This window comes from Chiroxiphia lanceolata, chromosome 2 (genome assembly GCF_009829145.1).
Source record: "Chiroxiphia lanceolata isolate bChiLan1 chromosome 2, bChiLan1.pri, whole genome shotgun sequence".
Taxonomy (NCBI): Eukaryota; Metazoa; Chordata; class Aves; order Passeriformes; family Pipridae; genus Chiroxiphia; species Chiroxiphia lanceolata.
Window position 1 is genome coordinate 56,005,180 of NC_045638.1, and position 18,769 is coordinate 56,023,948.

General features: G+C 41.7%; 1 protein-coding gene across 6 annotated transcripts; it reads left to right on the forward strand.

Moving 5' to 3' along the window:
- Window positions 1–4,565: 4,565 nt before the first annotated feature.
- SLC25A15 (solute carrier family 25 member 15) lies at window positions 4,566–18,146 on the forward strand. Of its 6 annotated transcripts, none has more exons than XM_032680275.1 (8): window positions 4,566–4,678; window positions 5,243–5,348; window positions 7,067–7,192; window positions 10,080–10,338; window positions 13,201–13,338; window positions 13,667–13,857; window positions 14,849–15,007; window positions 15,898–18,146. In XM_032680275.1, exons 3-8 carry the CDS (start codon window positions 7,138–7,140, stop codon window positions 16,020–16,022), a joined length of 927 nt encoding a protein of 308 aa, XP_032536166.1. In that variant the 5' UTR covers window positions 4,566–4,678; window positions 5,243–5,348; window positions 7,067–7,137; the 3' UTR covers window positions 16,023–18,146. The 6 variants fall into 6 exon arrangements, with proteins under 6 accessions (XP_032536166.1, XP_032536171.1, XP_032536170.1 ...); XM_032680280.1 differs by having other exon boundaries at window positions 13,667–13,836; XM_032680279.1 differs by lacking the exon at window positions 5,243–5,348 and having other exon boundaries at window positions 4,591–4,678.
- The last annotated feature ends 623 nt before the right edge of the window (window positions 18,147–18,769 follow it).

The window sequence follows — 18,769 nt, forward strand, 5'->3', positions numbered from 1 at the left end:
TGAGAAGAGGTGACTGAGAGTGGACCTCAACAATGTCTATCAGTATCTAAAGGGTGGGTGCCAAGAGGATGGAGCCAGGCTCTTCTCAATGGTGCCAAGCAGTAGGACTAGAGGCAACAGGCGGAAACTGATGCAGAGGAAGTTCCACCTGAACATGAGGAAAAACTTCTTTCCTGTGTGTGTGACCGCACACTGGAGCAGATTGCCCAGAGAGGTTGTGGAGTCTCCAAGAACCATCTGGATGCAATCCTGTGCAATGTGCTGTAGGATGACCCTGCTTGAGCTGGAAGGTTGGACCAGACGACCCACCGTGGTCCCTTCCAACCTGACTAATTCTGTGATTCTGTGAAACCAAGACTTGGGGTGACCCTTCTGAAGCATTTAATGGTAGGAGATCCCCAAAGTCTTGGGGAAAGCTCTCACGGCTGAGCAAGAGCAGACAAGCGCAAGGGTTTCTGCTGGGGCCAAAGCACTTACCTTTAACAATTTTGTGGAGGGAAAGAAAAGATCTGTGTTTACTAAGTTCATGTGTCTCATTGGGTTGTTCCTGTTATTTCCATCACTAAATAATCACTAAATTGGCTCCAAATTAAGATACCAATCCTGCCCCAGTGGTTCACCTATGTTGGTTTTCTAAGAGTGAAGTACATATTTTTTTTATATTTAAGAAATGGATTTACTAGATTTAATAGATTTACATTCCCATAAGAGTTGTTTTTTAGGGGTTTTTTTTAGAGTCTTGTCAGCAGTACAGGTGAGGACAAAAAAAATAAGTAGCAGTATCCAGAACTGTGCTGGCAGAGTATCTGAAGACCAAAGTTACCTCTCTGAATGACAGATGATCTAGTATTTCAGAGCATAAATTGCTTTAAGAAACGTAAAAGTAAATTCCTTTACAGGCAGCTAATTCAAGTGTCTCTCACCTCTCTCTAAAGTTTGTGGTACTGAAAATATTAAGTATAAAACATAGGTTTCAGCCCATACAGCACTTTTGGTGCATGGCTGGTTCACAGTGATGTTTCAGCATCCTGCCATTTTCCAAGGAAGGTCAGGTGTCCAAGGAGTGTGATATACAAAAGCCCTAAATTCACACTTTGCGTCACAACTCTCCTTTGCTGTGAGCTGCTGCCTGGTAGTATCACATTGCCCCAGCTGAGGCAATGTACCAAGACAATTCCCAGCTTGTTTCATATTCAGTAACTAACTTTCTATAAGTCCATTGCACATCTCAACCATGAGTTATTTTTTTAAAAAATGGACAGAAGTGTTAAAAAGTTGTCCAAGAAAACATACCATTTTCAGCTCTGCATGTCGGTTTTATGGATTGCTGTTTTGGCATGAGATTCAAAGGGTAAGTATTTGCAGTTGACTAATAAACAGGAAGAAAATGCGCAGGGTACAGCATAACTCCATGGCAAGTGGTAGTTATGAAGAATATTAAGCAAAACAGAAAAAAATATTTTTTGAAAACAGAATCTGGAAGTACAATTCTTACATTGCAAAAAAAAATTCTGCCAAAGACCTATAGCAAGAACACGAGCTTTTTATTTTCGCCTCAAACTTGCATTATCCCTCATTATCTGGACTCTCTGCTTCCAGACCAGTCAGGTCTTCAATCTCCACACTTACTAGGAAGATGACACAGTTCAAGAAGTTCTGGAATCCTGAAGGGAATGGGACTGTCTATGCTAGTAATGAATTTGATGCAATAAAAACATACCAGCAGACTGAAATGTCTAGTGCTGAGGCTGCTCACCTCCGACTCGGGGAATCTGTTTTGCATTAGGTTAGGGCCAAACATCCTTCTGAAACATGGTTCAAAAGTGGCCCCTAAACCTTCACTTCATTAGCAGAACCTACCCTGGAAAAGGCCAACACTGTCTTCTCACTTGCAGTTGACTGTGGTACATCAGTACACAAATCATTCTCACCTGTGTACCTGCAGAATGCATCTTACTTTTCCCCCATGTACAACCTCCATGTGGTACTGTCCTGCATGACCCACCTCTCCAAACAGTCTGAACAACATGCACTGCAAGGAGCTGGGTGAGTTTTGATGGTCTTGTTTCTGCAGCTCTGGCTGCAATTCCAGAACAATAATTGCCAAGAACTGACATTCATCTTCTTGGGCAATGGGGATTTCTGTATGGATTAGGAAAGGCAAACTGGCGTACAGGGAGCAAATGGTTTATCTGTCATCAGCTAGAGATGGTGAAGGACCCAGAAGATAGACTTGGACTGGTGGTATCCCACAGGATGGAAAGAAACATATGCTGCAAGGAAACCTTTCCTCTACTGCATCAGACAAGTTTCCACAGCATCTCCTTACAGCTTTTCATCTCCCAGATGTTATGCATCTGTCCACTGCCAAAATACTCTCCCGAAGAGAAGTTGTGCCCCTCCATTGCACAGTGGACCATCACATCCCAAAGTCAATCACACATACCTCAAGCCAGATCCCTTTAGTCCCAGAAAGCACTTTTACATTCCTGCAAAGGACTTGCAAGCCAAGCTCTCTGCACACGTCCCCTTTCTGTCATGCTTAAATCCTTTGAGGTAAAGCATGAAGTTAAACTCCCCCTCAAATAAACAGATTGACATCTCATCTTAGGAGAGTGTCTTGGTAATTATGGCAGCTCTGTTATGGTTCCCCTGTACACACAAACTGCTATTATTTCAGGGTACACAATTCCTAAATAAATCCCTCTTTAAAACCAAAAAGTCCTCCATGCCAGCCCAGTGCAGGGACAAAAGTATGGTTTGGCTGAGTAGCCACGGGTGCAGGCAGCAGAAATAGCCACGTGGTGGCAATATGCTCATTGTAGTGCTGCATTCCATGGCTATAAAATCTCCCAGGCAATTATTTCAAGTGCTGTCACCATCTCCATCTCTTGTACAGAGTCCAAACAAGAGCAGATGGGTCCTGGTGGTCTGCCCGAGGAACGTGGCTATGAAGAAGCATCCTGAAATACACAAAGGCCTGATGTTTTAGCTGGCAAATGGCAATGGCAGGCAGCACGTGGTTTAATGACATATTAATCACAAGTTTCACTGCATTGGGAGTTAGATGGTTTTCACCAACTGGATCTTCCAACAATGCTGCCATCCTGCTAAAAAAGAAATCACCACACAGGTCAAAATTCTTTGCAACTAAACAGTAATCTCTTTAATATTGCAGGTTATTTGAGCTGTGCAACTAAATCACAATCACTAACTGGTTACCACAGACCCAGCAATTTTATTTTTTTGACATTAAAGAAATAAAATAATTTATAATTCAATTTCTAAAGCCATTTATAACCTAGCTTGTTGGTCCTTCACAATTGCCACACCTTGAATACTGAATCCAGCTCTGGGGTCACAAGCACAGGAAGGACATCAACCTGTTGGGAGCAAGTCCTGAGGAGGGCCACCAAGTTGGTTAGAGGGCAGAAGCACCTCTCCTAAGAGGAGAGACTGAGAGAATTGGGATAGTTCAGAATGGAAAAGAGGAGGCTTCAGGGTGACCCAATTGTGACTTTCCAGTGCCTGAAGGGAGCCTATCAGAGAGACGGAAAGCAACTATTTAAAAAAGCATGTAGTGACAGGACAAGGGGGAATGGCTTCAAACTGAAAGACAGAAAGTTTAGATTAGGTTTAGGAAGAAATTCTTTACTCTGAGAGTGATGAGGCACTGGAACAAATTGCCAAAAGGAGCTGTGGATATCCCATCCCTAAGAGTGTTCAAAGCCAAGTTGGTTGGAGCTCTGATCAACTTGGTCTAGTGAAAGGTATCCCTGCCCACAGCAGGGGAGTTAGAACTAGATAATCCTTAAAGTCCCTTCCACCCCTATGGTTCTATGATAAACCATTTAAAATAAATATTTCAAGAAAATAACCATATAGAAAAATCAAATTTGAACCCTACAATTAATTAAAAGTGATGGGGAAAAATAAACACTTAACTTTATGGTATTTATAATGCTTTTGCCTTGGTTTCAGCTTTGAAAGTAGGAGCCATCAGATTTATTTGGTGGGAAAAAAAATGTAGGCTCAAATATGTAGGTCTGGGTATCCAATCCACACAAACGTGTGCAGCTCAAATGGGATTACAGGCATACAGTGTTTCTCAAGTATGACTGACCACTGATATACATGATGTACTGCTTTCAACTGGGCATTGTTTCTGACAAGCCTTATTGCAAGCACTTCAGTTAACTGCAAATCAAAAGGGGAAAAAAAACCGTGCTCTGTAGTTTCAGATGAGGAAAGTGATATTAGCACTCACCACAGTGGTTTAGGCCACTGTATATGTGACAGGATCATGAAAGTGACAGCTTAGGAGAGTGTCTCGGGAGTCATAACACAAACTGCTGTTATTCCAGAGTACGCAATTCCTAAATAAATCCTTCTTTATAACAAAATTTTAAAGAAAACCCAACCACCCAACCAAAAAAAAAAAAGAAAAAAATACTATGGTCGTAATTCATAAATTCGGCTGCATCCTGCTCAGTGAGCTTAAACACCGCCCAGCCCCAGCTTAAACACAGCCCAGCCCAGCCCAGCCCCGCCACTACCCTGGCCCGCGCCTTTCCCGGGCCGCGGCGGGGCCGCGCCGCCTCCATCGCCGCCTCCATATATGTATATAGGGGGGGAGCAGCGGCGGCGGGAGCGTTCCAGTGGGGGGACGGCGGCTCTGGTGAGTGGCGGTGCCGGGCGGGGGCAGCGGGTCGGCCGGGCTGAGGGTCCCTCCGGCTCGGGAGCAGGGCGGGCAGGCCTGGGATGCGCGGCGGGCGCGGGGTGGGGCCCCTCGGGAAGCGGCGGCGCGTGCGGCCGCCCGGGAGAGGCGCTGGGCCGGGGTCGGGCGGGCTCTCCCCCCCCCGGGCCTCCGCCGAACGCAGGCCAGGGCGTCCTGCTCCAGATGGGCGGGTGTTGGCGGAACGGGAGTCCCGAGCCTTCCTCCCCGGAGGAGCCTGAGCTGCGGTGTGGCCCCTGCCCGGCCCGCCCGCAGCGGCCGCGAGCACGTGTGACAGCCCGGCGCGGTGAGCCCCGGTATCGCCCCGCTGCTGCTGCGCGGGGTGCCGGCCTGCTGAGACCTTGGGGAGAGGAGTCACGGCCTGCCCGTGCGGGCTATCGCAAGAAGCAGGACTGCCTTCTGGGTTTAGCTACTCAGCAGAGCAGGCATCAGCAGAGAGAAACATCTAGGGCTGCGGGCGGAGGACCCAGCAGGACCTGTTACATTAACTAATGCTTCTGTTTTCAGGTTTGAGGCTTGGGTTCGATTTGGAAATAACAGAGCAGTTGTTGCCTTGCTTTATCTACAGGCAGCTTTTAATCTATTAGTGTTATTACAAATAAGAAAAAAATAGGTATGTACACATATAATACTGGTTTAGTTTTGACTAAGACTTAAATTTTCTGAAAGTGACACTGTGATGATATGGATCAGGCAACTAGACTTCCTTTGCTCTTAAAATCCATGTTTTTATAGGCATTTTTTTTTCCTTCTGCTGCCGAGTTTTCTGTGGGTGATTTGGCATGTGCTCCCTTTGGGAACTGGCACAAGTCGATAAGCACTCAGCACGATGAAAGCAGTGTATATTTTACTGAACACAAGCAGTTGTTGCTCTCTAGTAATTCCCTTCATTCAAAGTCTGTCTCACTGATCTGTTGTTCTTTTCCTCTAAATTAGGTGCAAAACTGGGGAGTGCTGTGTGAACACTAATGAGGTATATAGGATAACAAAGTGCAATTTGGCCTTGGAGTCTCCATTGTGAAATAACACCTAGCATGCTATGGTGTCAGTAGCAAAACAGTTCAAGTCTGAAGCCGCAGTTTGGAAACTGAATGTGTTAGTGCCATTTATTACAAGAGTAATTATTTATTTTGTTTTAAATCCATTATGTTTAGATTTGTGCAGCACATCTGAAACAGATTGGATGGATAAAGTCACCAAGTGACAGTATTTGGCCTACTGGAGTATTTTTTAAGGTTCAGGAATAATAAATCTGTTTAGAGACAGGTTTTCTTAAAGCCTTGCTTGTATTCAAGTATCTGTGCTTCTTGTACAAAGCCTGTGTTTTATACAGTATAATTTTTTTATTATCCTTTCAATGTAGCCTACTGGAAATTGTTTCCCATTCGTATTACCCCAAAATATATTTTGAGAGGTAACAGGCTTCAAAAGAAGTACTACAAGAGGTAAAAGAGTGACAGTTGTTCTGTTTACTGATATACTGTGCTTGAAGCCAGGCTTAAAAGTCAATGAGGTGCTGATTCACGTGTGTATTTGTGTGGTAAATTTTAAGACTCCTGCAGCTTTTTGACAGCACTACCAGCCAAGTGTCTCACTCAGCAGCATGGTTCTGAAACAGTTGGAACTCTCTGGAACAGTTGTCCCAGATATATAAGCTTAACTGCTTGCCCAGTGTACCTTGCTGCAAATTTGAAAACTGAATTCATTTGAATGCTTTATTTCAAAGTGTCACCTTTGTATTTCTGCTTTCCAGCTGCCTTACTGAGAGGTGAGTTTCAATTCTTATTTATAATATGCTAGTGTGTGGAACTTGCACTGGGAACATGAGCCAGACACAATTCAAGATGTTCTTGTTCATTTCCATTCTACTCATCTTTTGAGAACCACTTAATGTACTTGTATCATCATGGATAGTTTTCTTACCTGCTCTTCACCATGAGGAGAGGAGATTCTCTGTTTTGTTTTATAGGTGAGGAGCTGAGACAGGGGTGAAATATTCCTGCCAGCTAGCCTTAGGCACCTGATGTGAGACTATGCTTCTATAATCAATATGAAGGTAATGCTCAGCACTGTTCCCTGGATGTACTCTTTGCTTTCATTTGAGATATCCAGGGAAATTAGAAGCTGGAAAGCCCAAGAAAGATGAAGCTAGGTGTAATACTCCAGGAGACATGCTTAATGCAGCAAAATTGGTCAAAATACAAATATGCTAAGTCTCACTCCTGGGCACAAGAATTTTTGGCTCTAAATGGAAGAGTGGATGTGAAAGCATTCCTGTGATGCTTTTGCCTGTCAAGTTATTGTAAATTGTGTATCTTTCTCTTCCCTCAGGAGACAACTATCTCCATACCTACCAGGAAACAGGAGACTGCTCTGAAGTAACCGGTAAACAAGTGTGAAGCATGAGGATTAACTCTGCTATTCAGGCTGCTATTGACCTCACAGCAGGAGCTGCAGGTAATGCTGGAGAGAGCTTAATTGCACAAAACTTCTGAGAGACAGTTTTAATGCCTTTAACAAATGTAAAAGCAGTGTCCTTTTGCTATAAAAAGCCTCACCTTCTGCACTTTAGGGATACAGAGGTGAAGAAGTGACTTTAGCCAGTGTGGTAACTGTATCACTGTTGCTCTTCCCCAGTGAAAGCCCTGCCACGCAGTGAAGGCATAACCCCTTATTTCAGACTAATCATATTCTGTGAAGAGGTTCAAATTCTCCTGTTTACATGAGTTCAAGAATCAGTCACAAGCAGAGTTTTGGAACGAAGTCAGTGCATGAGTGATTGAGGTGCTGCTTTTGTCACAGGAACCCTCTCTAATTGAAAGGGACAAGAAACTAGCTGACGGGTTACTGGCTCAGACAACATCCTCTAAATGCTGTGGAGCTCAGTAGTAGAACTGATGATGAATTCACTTAATTGACTTCCCTTTCAGTCTAGTCTGTGCCATAAAGTTTTACTGGACTAGTTATGTGGAAATGGTTGTATTGTCTCACTGATATTGCCATGTTGGTAATGTCTGTGTCTGAGAGATGTGGCTTTTAATTCTGCCAGGGAAAAGGGGTCTTTTTTGACATTTCTTAGCCAACAGTGTTTATACAGAAAAGGTGGAAGATTTGTATAATTTACTGTTGAAACAACTTGGACAATTTTATGGATTTTTTTCTTTCCCATACAATGACTATTACAGTCAGTCCTTTTATGACTGTGTTAATGCTGTGAATATGTCAGTATTAATGGTGTTGTGTTCACTGGTAGTTATTTGGGGTCATTTGTCAGAGTGGAGGTTAACAGTGCAATGAGAAAGCAAGGGGTGACAGATAGCACGAGTCCAGTGTGGCAGTCTCTACACCCTTTAGAAAATGTATCTAAGTAAGCAAACAGCTTGTTCCTCCAGCAAATTCATAACCTGGTTTTACCTTCCTCTCCAGATACTAGTCTTGACTACCTGTTAAGTAACAACACACTGGGGCAAGTAAATTCTGAACAAGAAAAAATAAGTCATTTAGCTGTCTGTGGGTCATAGTCCTTTGCCTAGGATCTAAGAAATGTCTCATTACTTCTTTGATTCAGTAGGACTCTTTTCTCATTATTGCCATGTTGTTATAGAACCACACTTGTCTAAATGTTCAAACAGATTTGGCTTTTTTTGTTTTCTTGTTTGTTTTTGTTTTGTAGTTGGGTTTTTTATGACTACTGCTGGCTGGAAGAATTATTTTTTTCATTAGTAATTTAGATAATAACTAGGACCCTTGGTCTTTATCTTGAGGCTTACAAAGTTCTTTGCTGTAGTTTACTAGGCTTTTTGTACCACCTCCAATGACAGTCTTTTTGGAACAACCATTCTCTGTCAACTCCTAATTTTTCAGCTTTACATTTCCAAGACCATTCCTGGTTTTCCTGGGTAGTAGCCATTATTTTATTACAGAAACCTAGCATTTGTCCTGTAGATTAATATCTACCTTCTCCACAAATACCATTGGCTGAGCCTTTCCAGCTCTGCTTTTCATTTGAAGCTTACATGGATGTTACTGGTCTGAACCAGCTACTTTTCTCCTTGGTTATCCTTCCGTAACAGGAAACTCTTCGTGTTTCCATGCGTGATTTGCTCTGAAGCTTTTAACCATCTGGTTGAGAATGAGGTTTTATGGTAGCTAGACTTGAATTTCTCCAAAAAGCCTGAAGTACCTCCTTGCAGAGGAGCAAGAATGTAACGCAAATGTGTTTGCAAAGAGTAAAACAGATTGTAAATAACATTCCTTAAACAAACACTTACTTACTCTTCTCCCCACATAAAAGACACAGAACTAATCTTAATTGGATTCACACATTTGTTTCTATTTCAGTTACTTTGTTATCTCCATTTACAGATAATTTAAGGTATATGCATGTCAACCGTGCTTTGGTTAAAGATGAACTTCTGTTTTAGGACAGTTCTCTCTTTCTAAAAAAAGCAAAACCATAAAGCCTATGTAAGGCACACGTATCATGTGCTTCCTGGCAGGTGTCTGCTTCTAATAGATTGCTATCACTGTACACTGTTTCTTACTGAAAAAGTGTAGCATTAGCTCTTTCTACAGGCTACAGAATTGAGTTAGATCTTGTGGAGGGACACTGCACTGGGAGCGAAATGGTTACTGATGACGTTAATGGAAATATCTCACAAGTCTTGAGGGTATTGACCTTGCAGTTCAGTTTGGAAAAGATATCATGTTGAGAAACTTTGCCCTTTTGTCCTTTTTCAGCTTATACTCAACACTTTCTTCCAGTATGTGGAAATAAATGTACTTAAGAGCCATCTGGAGTTTTGAAGTAAAGGGTTTGAGTCTTTGGTTATCAACTTATTATATATGATCAGTTTAGCACTCTCAGCAGTGTCCCTTTTGCCCTGGAGGAAAACCTTGATTGCTAATCTTTCAGGGGTGTTTTGTTTTTTATTATTGGAATGTAAAATCAGATGGTTTCTGAATCACATCATAAATAAGCAAAGGAAAATGCTACTCAACTCATTGACACAAGTGACTTGATTGCAGAACAATACTTCTAATTCAGCACAAGTTTATACACGTGAGCTGATTCATTTAGATGCTTGCTTTTCATGAGGTAAAGAAATGTTTAATGATAATCGTGCTATTACTGCCCCTTCGCCTGATTTTTATTTCTTAGGGTAACTAAATTCACCACTGACAATTGACGCTATTGTGCTAAAATCAGTGCACTTTTCTTTTCCTACGGAGAATTAAATTTATCTTTGCTTTTTGTGTGATTTTGCTAATACTGGTGCTTGAGTATAGATGTCAAAGTCGCGATAACCTTCAGCCACCCTCTTAACTTCCACTGCTTGCTTAGGTGGGACGGCATGCGTGGTGACTGGCCAGCCCTTTGACACCGCAAAGGTGAAGATGCAGACGTTCCCCAACATGTACAAAGGACTTGTTGACTGTTTTGTGAAAACCTATAAGCAAGTGGGGTTTCGAGGCTTCTACAAGGGAACCACACCAGCCCTTCTAGCCAACATCGCAGAGAACTCTGTTCTGTTCATGTGCTATGGATTTTGCCAACAGATTGTGAGAAGAATTGTTGGAGTTGACAGGAAAACAAAGCTCAGGTTAGTAATAAAAATCTGGCTTGTGTTTTAAAATAAATAAATAAAAAATCATGCCATTGCTACTTGCCAGTACTGTGTTGTCAGGGTGCAAGTGATGTTCCACGCCTTTCTCTGCCAGTATAAAGTGGAATATAGACCTTTATGTGATGATATGGTTTCTAAATATAATAGAGCCACCTACTAACCAGTCACTGTAGCTGTCTGGTTTAGATAATCACAACTTATCTGGAGTATTCAAGACCTGGAACATTTTTATCAATGGAACTGAGCATTGCAACACCTGAAAGTTAGTATTCCCTTGATGTCTAGGTTGTTGTGATTTTGAAGGGAAGCTAGTGTTTCTTCTTACAGGGAGGCATAGTAAAGGGAAAGGACAGTTTTCTAATATTGCCTTGTTTTTAAAAATTATTTATTTAAGTTTCAAAAGCTTGAATGTAATGGTGGTTAGATGAAAGGTCTCATTTTGAACAGTGTATTGTCTACTACACTGGCAAAAAGTGATTGCCTAAAGAATAAGAAAGAAGTGTTTAATACTTACTGAGTCCTCTGCCAAGTTTGTTCTTAGTTCAGAGGATTTCTTGATTCTGGTTTGATCCAGTCACTGACATTGGATCTTTTGAAGACTTGTTCAGTCTCCTCTTGAATTCTTCTAATTACCTTACCTCTGAAGTACACTTTGGCAGGGAGCCCTGCAGACGATAGTCATTAACTCCGTAACTGTTGATCCTTAGCCACTGGGATTTTGTAGATCCATTGCTCCATGCCCCTCTTCCCCACCTGAATCTTTTCTTATATGGGAGAATTGCAGCCCTCTTAATCAATGAGCACTCAGAAGCTGTTCCTTTAGCTGTCATGCTGTCTTTCTCTGAAACTCCTGTAATTCTAATGTGTCTGGGGATTTAGCTTATGAGACCAGAGTTGTGCAGAGTATTCAAGATGTGAACAGGTTGTGGATTTATGCACTGGCACAATGATTATGATCTTCTAGCTAGGATGGCTGTTCTCCAGATGCATCACTTTAGAGCTGTCAGTGACCCAGCAGTCTCAGTGTGCCTTACTGTTATGCATTTCTTAAGGTATGTCTTCTGTGCAGCACTAAGATTAGCTGCACCTTCTCCATCCTTGTGCTGTGCCACAGGGTGCAAAAGACTTCTCTTACTGTCTGAACTCCATTCATTCAAAGGGCAATGCAAGGCTAACCACATTCAGCTTTGTATTAATAGCTTTGTTCTGCCTCTGTCATATGTGTCTCCAGTGGAAGTAGCAGGCCGTGATTCTGCATTTGAGATCTCTGACATGATATGGGTAGCTTCCTAAGTGCAAGACAATTATGTAAAAGTGACATTAAGTGAGGTGTTCTCCTGTCACACTAAGACATGCTATAGCTTAAAACTGAGGCCTTCTATGAGGGGAATATGAAGTGATGAAGAAACAAATCATATTATCTCTACTTGCATTATTTTTCACTGTTTTCTGACAGTTAAAATGTTGGCAGTAGGCCCACCAGCATGTTTCACTTCTTAACCTTCTTTTATGATCATCCTGGGAGGTAGACCACAGATGTGCAGAGGTCCTAGGATCATCTCATGTGACTGAGACAGCATGTTTATGCTGTGTGCAATGGAGGTAGTGCAGGAAACTTTGAACCGTACATTGGTGTACTACTGTCCTTGGAGTCAGATACAGAATGGAAATGTAATTTGAGTATGTAACAATAGCAAGTGCATTTGGCATCTGATCCTTCTTTCCTTGGTCAGATAATGGTACTTTTCAGATCCAGGGTGGCTGCTTAATGTCTTGTTGATTCAAGATCAAATAGCGTGAGTGTACAGCTGTCACTGCTATATCTGATTATGTCATGAGCTTTGCTTCATGTCACAACTTTAGTTTCATGATGCTTCTGCAAGGTTAAAAATTGTAGCTTTAATCTCTGATACTATAGATGTATCAAACTGCTGGACATAGGGCAAACATCTCCCTTGTATGGAAAGAATTTCTGTGCTTCAATGAGCTTGGTCTCAGCTGTGCCGACTCCCCAGGTTCTGAAAGAAGAGAGAAGCTCCACTTCTATGCTATTGTGCAGCTTCTGTCTAACACATCAGAATCTGAAGGAGCCTGTTTAAAATACATCATAAATCAGTATGACCTCGAATACCAGCCTTTTGAGTCCTGGCAGTTTAGCAACCCCAGAATTTGTGGTATGTGTAAAATCACCCCAAAGTAAGCCCTAGTTTTGGAATACTATGAGTCATTGCAGATGACAGTGCTGTCTTGTTCAGTGTTGTAGTTTATGTTTGTCTGTGCTATCTCTGATTCACATTGTTGCATTCATGGTAATACATCCACAGAAAGATTACAGTGATCCATTGTGCCTTGTTTTCAGTTTTCTAGCATCTTTCACTGAAATCCTGTATTAATATTGGTAAAGTGAATTTGAAAACACTGACATCTATCTGTATGAGGTGATTGTTGCTCCTGTTCTCTTTGAGGAAGTAACTAGTACCCAAAAGTTGCCCAGTAAAACAAGTCTATGGAAATCTTTATAAAAGCCAAAAAGGGGAATATTTGATGGTGCTTATTGTGCTGCAATCACTGAAGTATAGCAAAAAGGGTAGAGGTTGCAATATATCTTCTCGGGTGTCAAAAGGATGTCTTTGTGTTGCAAAGAAGATAGGATGAGCTAGTTTTTTCCTCTCTCTAGTTCAAGTAACTGCCCTTTTCCCTTGAGACTCTTTCTACCAGGATTGTCAGTTTTTCTTGATGTTGTTTAGAGTAGAGGTTCAGGAAGCTGATTGCCGGTGTGGTGGCTCCACTGCACTAAAGGTCATTGCCCAAATACCTTCTTCAGTTTCTTTCTTGCAGTGATCTGCAGAATGCTGCTGCAGGCTCCTTCGCCTCTGCCTTTGCCACCCTTGTCCTCTGTCCCACAGAGCTGGTGAAGTGCCGGCTACAGGCCATGTATGAAATGCAGTTGTCAGGAAAGATAATCCAGGGACACAAGTAAGTATACACCCTGCCCAGTATCTCTGAAACCATTCTATGTGTATTATTACTTCAAATTCTGTATTGGCTTAGTGTCACATTTGTAGTTCCTTGGTAATGAGAGCAGAGTTGTGGCTGGAAGGGTCACAGCCTGCAGGCCTTTTGGGTACTAGTAAAGCTGGATGCCAGTGAAGGGCTCCTAGCAGAATCTTGTTCTAAGTCTTACTTTAATTCTGATGTTTACACAATAGGTCTAGCCCTTAATTGTCACTGCAGTTGCCTTTGTTCTGTAACCTCTCATTATCTGACTATTAAGCATCACTAACTGGATCAACCTCTTTATCAGTACAGTTTGGTCAGTAGTGAAGGGTGTTATTCAAAAGGATGGCCCCCTTGGATTTTACCGTGGCCTGTCAAGCACTTTGCTGCGGGAAGTCCCAGGCTATTTCTTCTTCTTTGGAGGGTATGAACTGAGCCGGACATTCTTTGCCTCTGGGAGATCAAAAGATGATTTAGGTATGGTGACTCTTTTTCCAGGTGCGTTTTAGCACGTTGTTATGGGGGACATAAGGGAGGGCTTATCTTCCATGAAGATACACTAACGATGCACAGCAGTTGTACAATACATGTAAAATGAAGGAAACTGGGCATAGTAAATATGGAGGTCTGCATTTTGTGTATATATAGTAATGAATTATTGAAGTGTCTGCTTTCTAATGAAGCAGGATGTATTATAAATGGAAAATGAAAACAGTGAGCTAACAGTACATAACCACTGAAATATCTGACCGTACACAACTCTGAACTATTTCATTTCAGCAGCCATTTAGAGTGATTTTGAAGTATTTATCTGTATTCTCTTGAACAGCATGCTCAAGTGTATGCTGACCATTAGATGTAATTATAATGATAGTAAGAGAACACTGAGATTGAAAATTAGACATAAAAAAAATGTGGCAATGCCAGAATAAAGATTGCCTATGCCCTGTTGAAAGACTGAACAGTAATACTTTGTCTTGCTGGGAGTCAGGATTTCAGCTGCATGCATTCTGGACTGGCTTGTTACAAAATGTTTATAAACATCTGATCTGAAATACAAAATCAGAGTGCATCATAAAAAAATGACTGATCACAAAATAACTCACTCTACTGTACCAAAGAAATCTCTGTATAGGTGATTAGTAACAATATATAACATAACTCTAAACCATTTCACAATTAGCCTTGGAAAGTGGTTACAAGTGTTAAAGCAGTAAATTTAGTTAATACAGACAAGACAGAATTTTGAGTTATGGTTTTTTAGCATGGCAAATAATCAAAGAGGCACTCTTTATAACCTTTGAGCATCTAGTTAAACTTGTAATTTACCAGTGGCTTAAAATTAACTTAAAGGCTTGGGAGGGAGAAGAAACTGCTCTTTTGTCATAAGCAGGTTGCTCTGTTCTCTTTGACTTCTGTAGATGAAATAATGTTATATTTGTGCTGGTGAATATTGTGGTGTGTATAAAAGGTTATTTGTTAACTTTAGGTCCTGTTCCTTTGCTACTAAGTGGAGGTTTTGGAGGCAGCTGTCTGTGGATTTCTGTGTATCCTGTGGACTGTGTCAAATCTAGAATTCAGGTTCTTTCAATGGCTGGAAAACAGGCAGGCTTTATGGGAACGTTTGTAACTGTTGTGAGAACTGAAGGTAAGTATGCAAGCAGAACAGCTGAATTTTATAGGGCTACAGACTGAAATCTATACTCTTCAACACTTGAAATTGCATAAGAAATCTAGTCCAGTGACAATGTGTTAGGGATAGACAATAACTGTTTCTAGCAAACACAAATATTAATGCTTCATCTAGTCTGGAAAGCTTGGAATCTAGGAATTGAGACCTACTGCATCTGCCCTGCTTCTTAGTTTAGGAGACTATTCACTTAAAGCTAACAAAAGCTCAGGAGGTATTAAAAGTAGATAAAGGAATGAGGTCCATTACCTATGACCAAACCTAGGTTACATGAAGATTGAAGGAACTGGGTAAGTTCCATGCAGAATTTTTCTTCACCTCTAGAAGTTAATATATGGCTGATCACTGATTTATCAAACAGCCCTGTCCAGCCTGGCATGGAGACATCTACTTCAGCATCTCATCTCCGGAAAAGGCCTGGGTCAGGCATTTTGGAAGGTGGTCTAAGAATGTACATGGCAGCAAATATGAATCCTGGCCCCAGTGCTAGGGAAGATACTCCTCAGAATTTAAATTTTACCTGGGGCACAGCTCCAACATAGTCCTGCTGTTTTTTCTGTCTCCTTGCCAGCTGTGGTATATCTGCTGTGAAGTGTATCTCAGGTGACCAAGACCTTGTCATACCTGAAATAAGCTTCTAACATAAGCATTTACATGGCTAAACTCCTGTTACAATGCTAGATACTCCTACATCAATATCCAGTAACACTGTGTTAGCAGCTACACCACTGAGTTCAGGTCTGTGTTCATGCTCCTCTAAGCAGAAGCTTGCTTCAGTATCCCTCAAAGGTGGTTGATGCAGACAGCCAATGTATTAAATGACTAACTGGCTCTGATTTTATTTCCAGGTGTACTTGCCTTGTATTCTGGACTAACGCCAACTATGATCCGTGCGTTCGTGGCCAACGGGGCACTGTTCCTTGCCTATGAGTACAGCCGGAAACTTATGATGAAACAAATAGATTCTTACTGATACCTTCCAGCAGATAAAGAACAAAAGATTATTATAAATAAATGATCAAAAAGATGTAGATCACATGACGGTCTGAGGAGGGCCAAATCAGTGACCTAATTTTAGGAACTCAAGTCCAGTCTAGGATTTGTAATCTTTCAAAATCAGGTGATTTTATAGAGCTGTGTACATACTGCCTGAATTGCACAAGCAGAACTATCTCCATCTTGCAGATTCTGCACTAGGTACATTGCATGTCATAAATGTATTTCCTGACCTGTAATGGTGCTAAAAAGACTTGCGAACCTGTGGAGTTTAATGTAACATGAGACAGTAGGCTATGATTTGCCTACAGCAAAGCAATGGTTTTACATCTCTGCTGCCATAGTGACCTTTACCAGTTGTTGCTGGTGTGTGACTCAAAATAACATCAGTCTTGTCTAATCATGCTGCTTATGGATGACTTGGACATAAACCTCAACTAGACCACTGTCCTTCTCCAGCTCCCAGCTGCTCTGTGACTTGCCAAAGTCTTGGCAGATGTCCTACTGAATGGACTTATAAAAGTAGGAAGTGTTCACCCCCTACTACCTTGTACAAACAATATGCATGCATTTTTGATAAAAGAAACCCAGTAACAATGATAAGGAATCTATGCAGCATTTTATTGTTTTCTAAATCCTTTCAAGAAGTGGTAGAATATGCTAAGCACTGCTTAACATAAGGGACAGTGCTGGAAATAGCTGCTGGCTCTGAGCACACAACTGTAAGTTTGTACAGGCTCCTGTTTGGGCCGCCTTGTCATGAACGAGTCCATGTGCTGGAAGGACAGGAAGCTGAAGAGGAGCAGAGAGCTAGAACTGTTCTTAAAGACACCTGACACTATGGTCTCTGGTATAGCACACTCTTACTTGGGCTGAGTCCTGCCCCTTGCTGTGCCTCTTCAGCCGAGTGGAAAAAGCTCATATGACTGGATAGCTTGTATCACCTTCAGGCCTGGAGGGCATGCCTGCTTAGTCATGTTCCTTGATTAAATGTGTAGTTAGCGTTACCCAAAATAATGCAGTGACACCTATTTCCAGATGCCACTTTTGTTCCTGAGGTAGATCATTCTTTGTACAAGCATGTAAGAAGCAGCTACTGTCTCATCCTGGAATAAGTCCAAGCAGGTCTCAGGTCAGCACAAGCTTGGGCCTGGAGTTGTACAGCGATGCTGTGTGCTGTAAGTGCAGCCCAACAGTGGCGGGGGGGGCACAGACAGAGCCCTTTGACTCTCTGATAGCATCACAGCTACACAGAGAGTAGCAGCTTCTCACAGCAACCACCTTTGTTAGAGCTGGAACAGCCTCATTTTGCATGTTACAGCTTCCCTTTCAGATCCCAGAAACAGGAAGAAGCTTTAAGCATAGATGAAATCATCTCAGTACATGCTGCCTCTTGCAGTGGAGCCAGGGTGCACTTAAGCTGGCTAATTTCTTGCATTGTCACAGCCTCTGATGGAAAATGGTTGCTGCAGTTCCACAAACTCTTCTTGGTCCTCCAGCTTTCAAGTGCAGAAGGAACAAGTCATCTCCTTTTCATATACCATCAGAAAAGGCAGTTAAAGCAGGGCATGGCTGAAGAGTCTTCAGTGTCTATTGCACCACTTTACCTTGATTGACTAATACACTAGGAGCAGCAATACTCTGGAGTGCCAGTACTTTAAAGGGAATTTATACCAAATGTTTAAATAATTCAGGTAGGAGGGTGAGACTTTAAGAGTTGTTAGACTTCTCCTTTTCAAAGTTGTCTAGCTAAGAGAAATAGTATATTTGTACATTTTTCTAATAGTTACAAAAAGGTGAGGACTGACTCCACATCAGTGGAATACTTCAATCTATTTCTTAGATTTGTCTTTGCTTTCATTTTTTAAAGCTCATGGTTGCAGTTTTTAATATGGAAGTTGAAGCTTCAAGAGAAGCAGGATATTTAAAACTGAACCTACAGCAAGAAGCTGGTGACATTTTTGAGTTTACCTTCTGAAGTTGATGTAAGCAGGAATTTTTCCATTCACAGCTGCTTAAGCTGTACACGTGTATCAGTTGTTCAGCTAAGAACTTCATAATGGTATAGGAATTCATGGGAATAAAGTTTCATTTGATTTACTGAATACCTGATGATTGTTTATGCAACACCATTTAACAAGGTTATCTAGCTGAGAAACAAAGAGAGATTGGAGTCAACATCGCCACCTCTCTAGAATTAAAGGAAAAGACTTTTTCCAACCAATGAATGTATAAAGCCCTTAAAACCAAAGGGAAGGTGGCAGCTAGAGCAAGGTGCTGTGAAACAACTGCTAATTTTATATCTTCTGCTATGGAAAATGAAGCCCATGGTTCAGCACTTGGCCTGTTGCTTCATTAGTACCAAAGACAGTTCTAGCATTAAGGTTCACCTCAACTTCCAAGTTTTACATTACCATGATATAGGCTATAAGGTTTCCTTCAGAAGAATACCGAGAGTCAGCATAGGTCATAAATTCACATATGTAAGGAATGAGTGCCCACTACCCTGAACCCAGTGAAGATCAGTGCAACAGGGAATGCAGGACCTGTTTTTACCATCTCCTGAGCAGTAGTGCTTGGATGGCCCAAGAGAAACATAGTATGACTCTTAAACAGCTATTTTGTTCCTCATTCCTGCTTACACAATAGTTTTTACTTAACTGCATGTGCTTCAGCTAGAAAAATCTGACTTACTGTTACAGCCTCTGCTGCTGCTACCTGAGA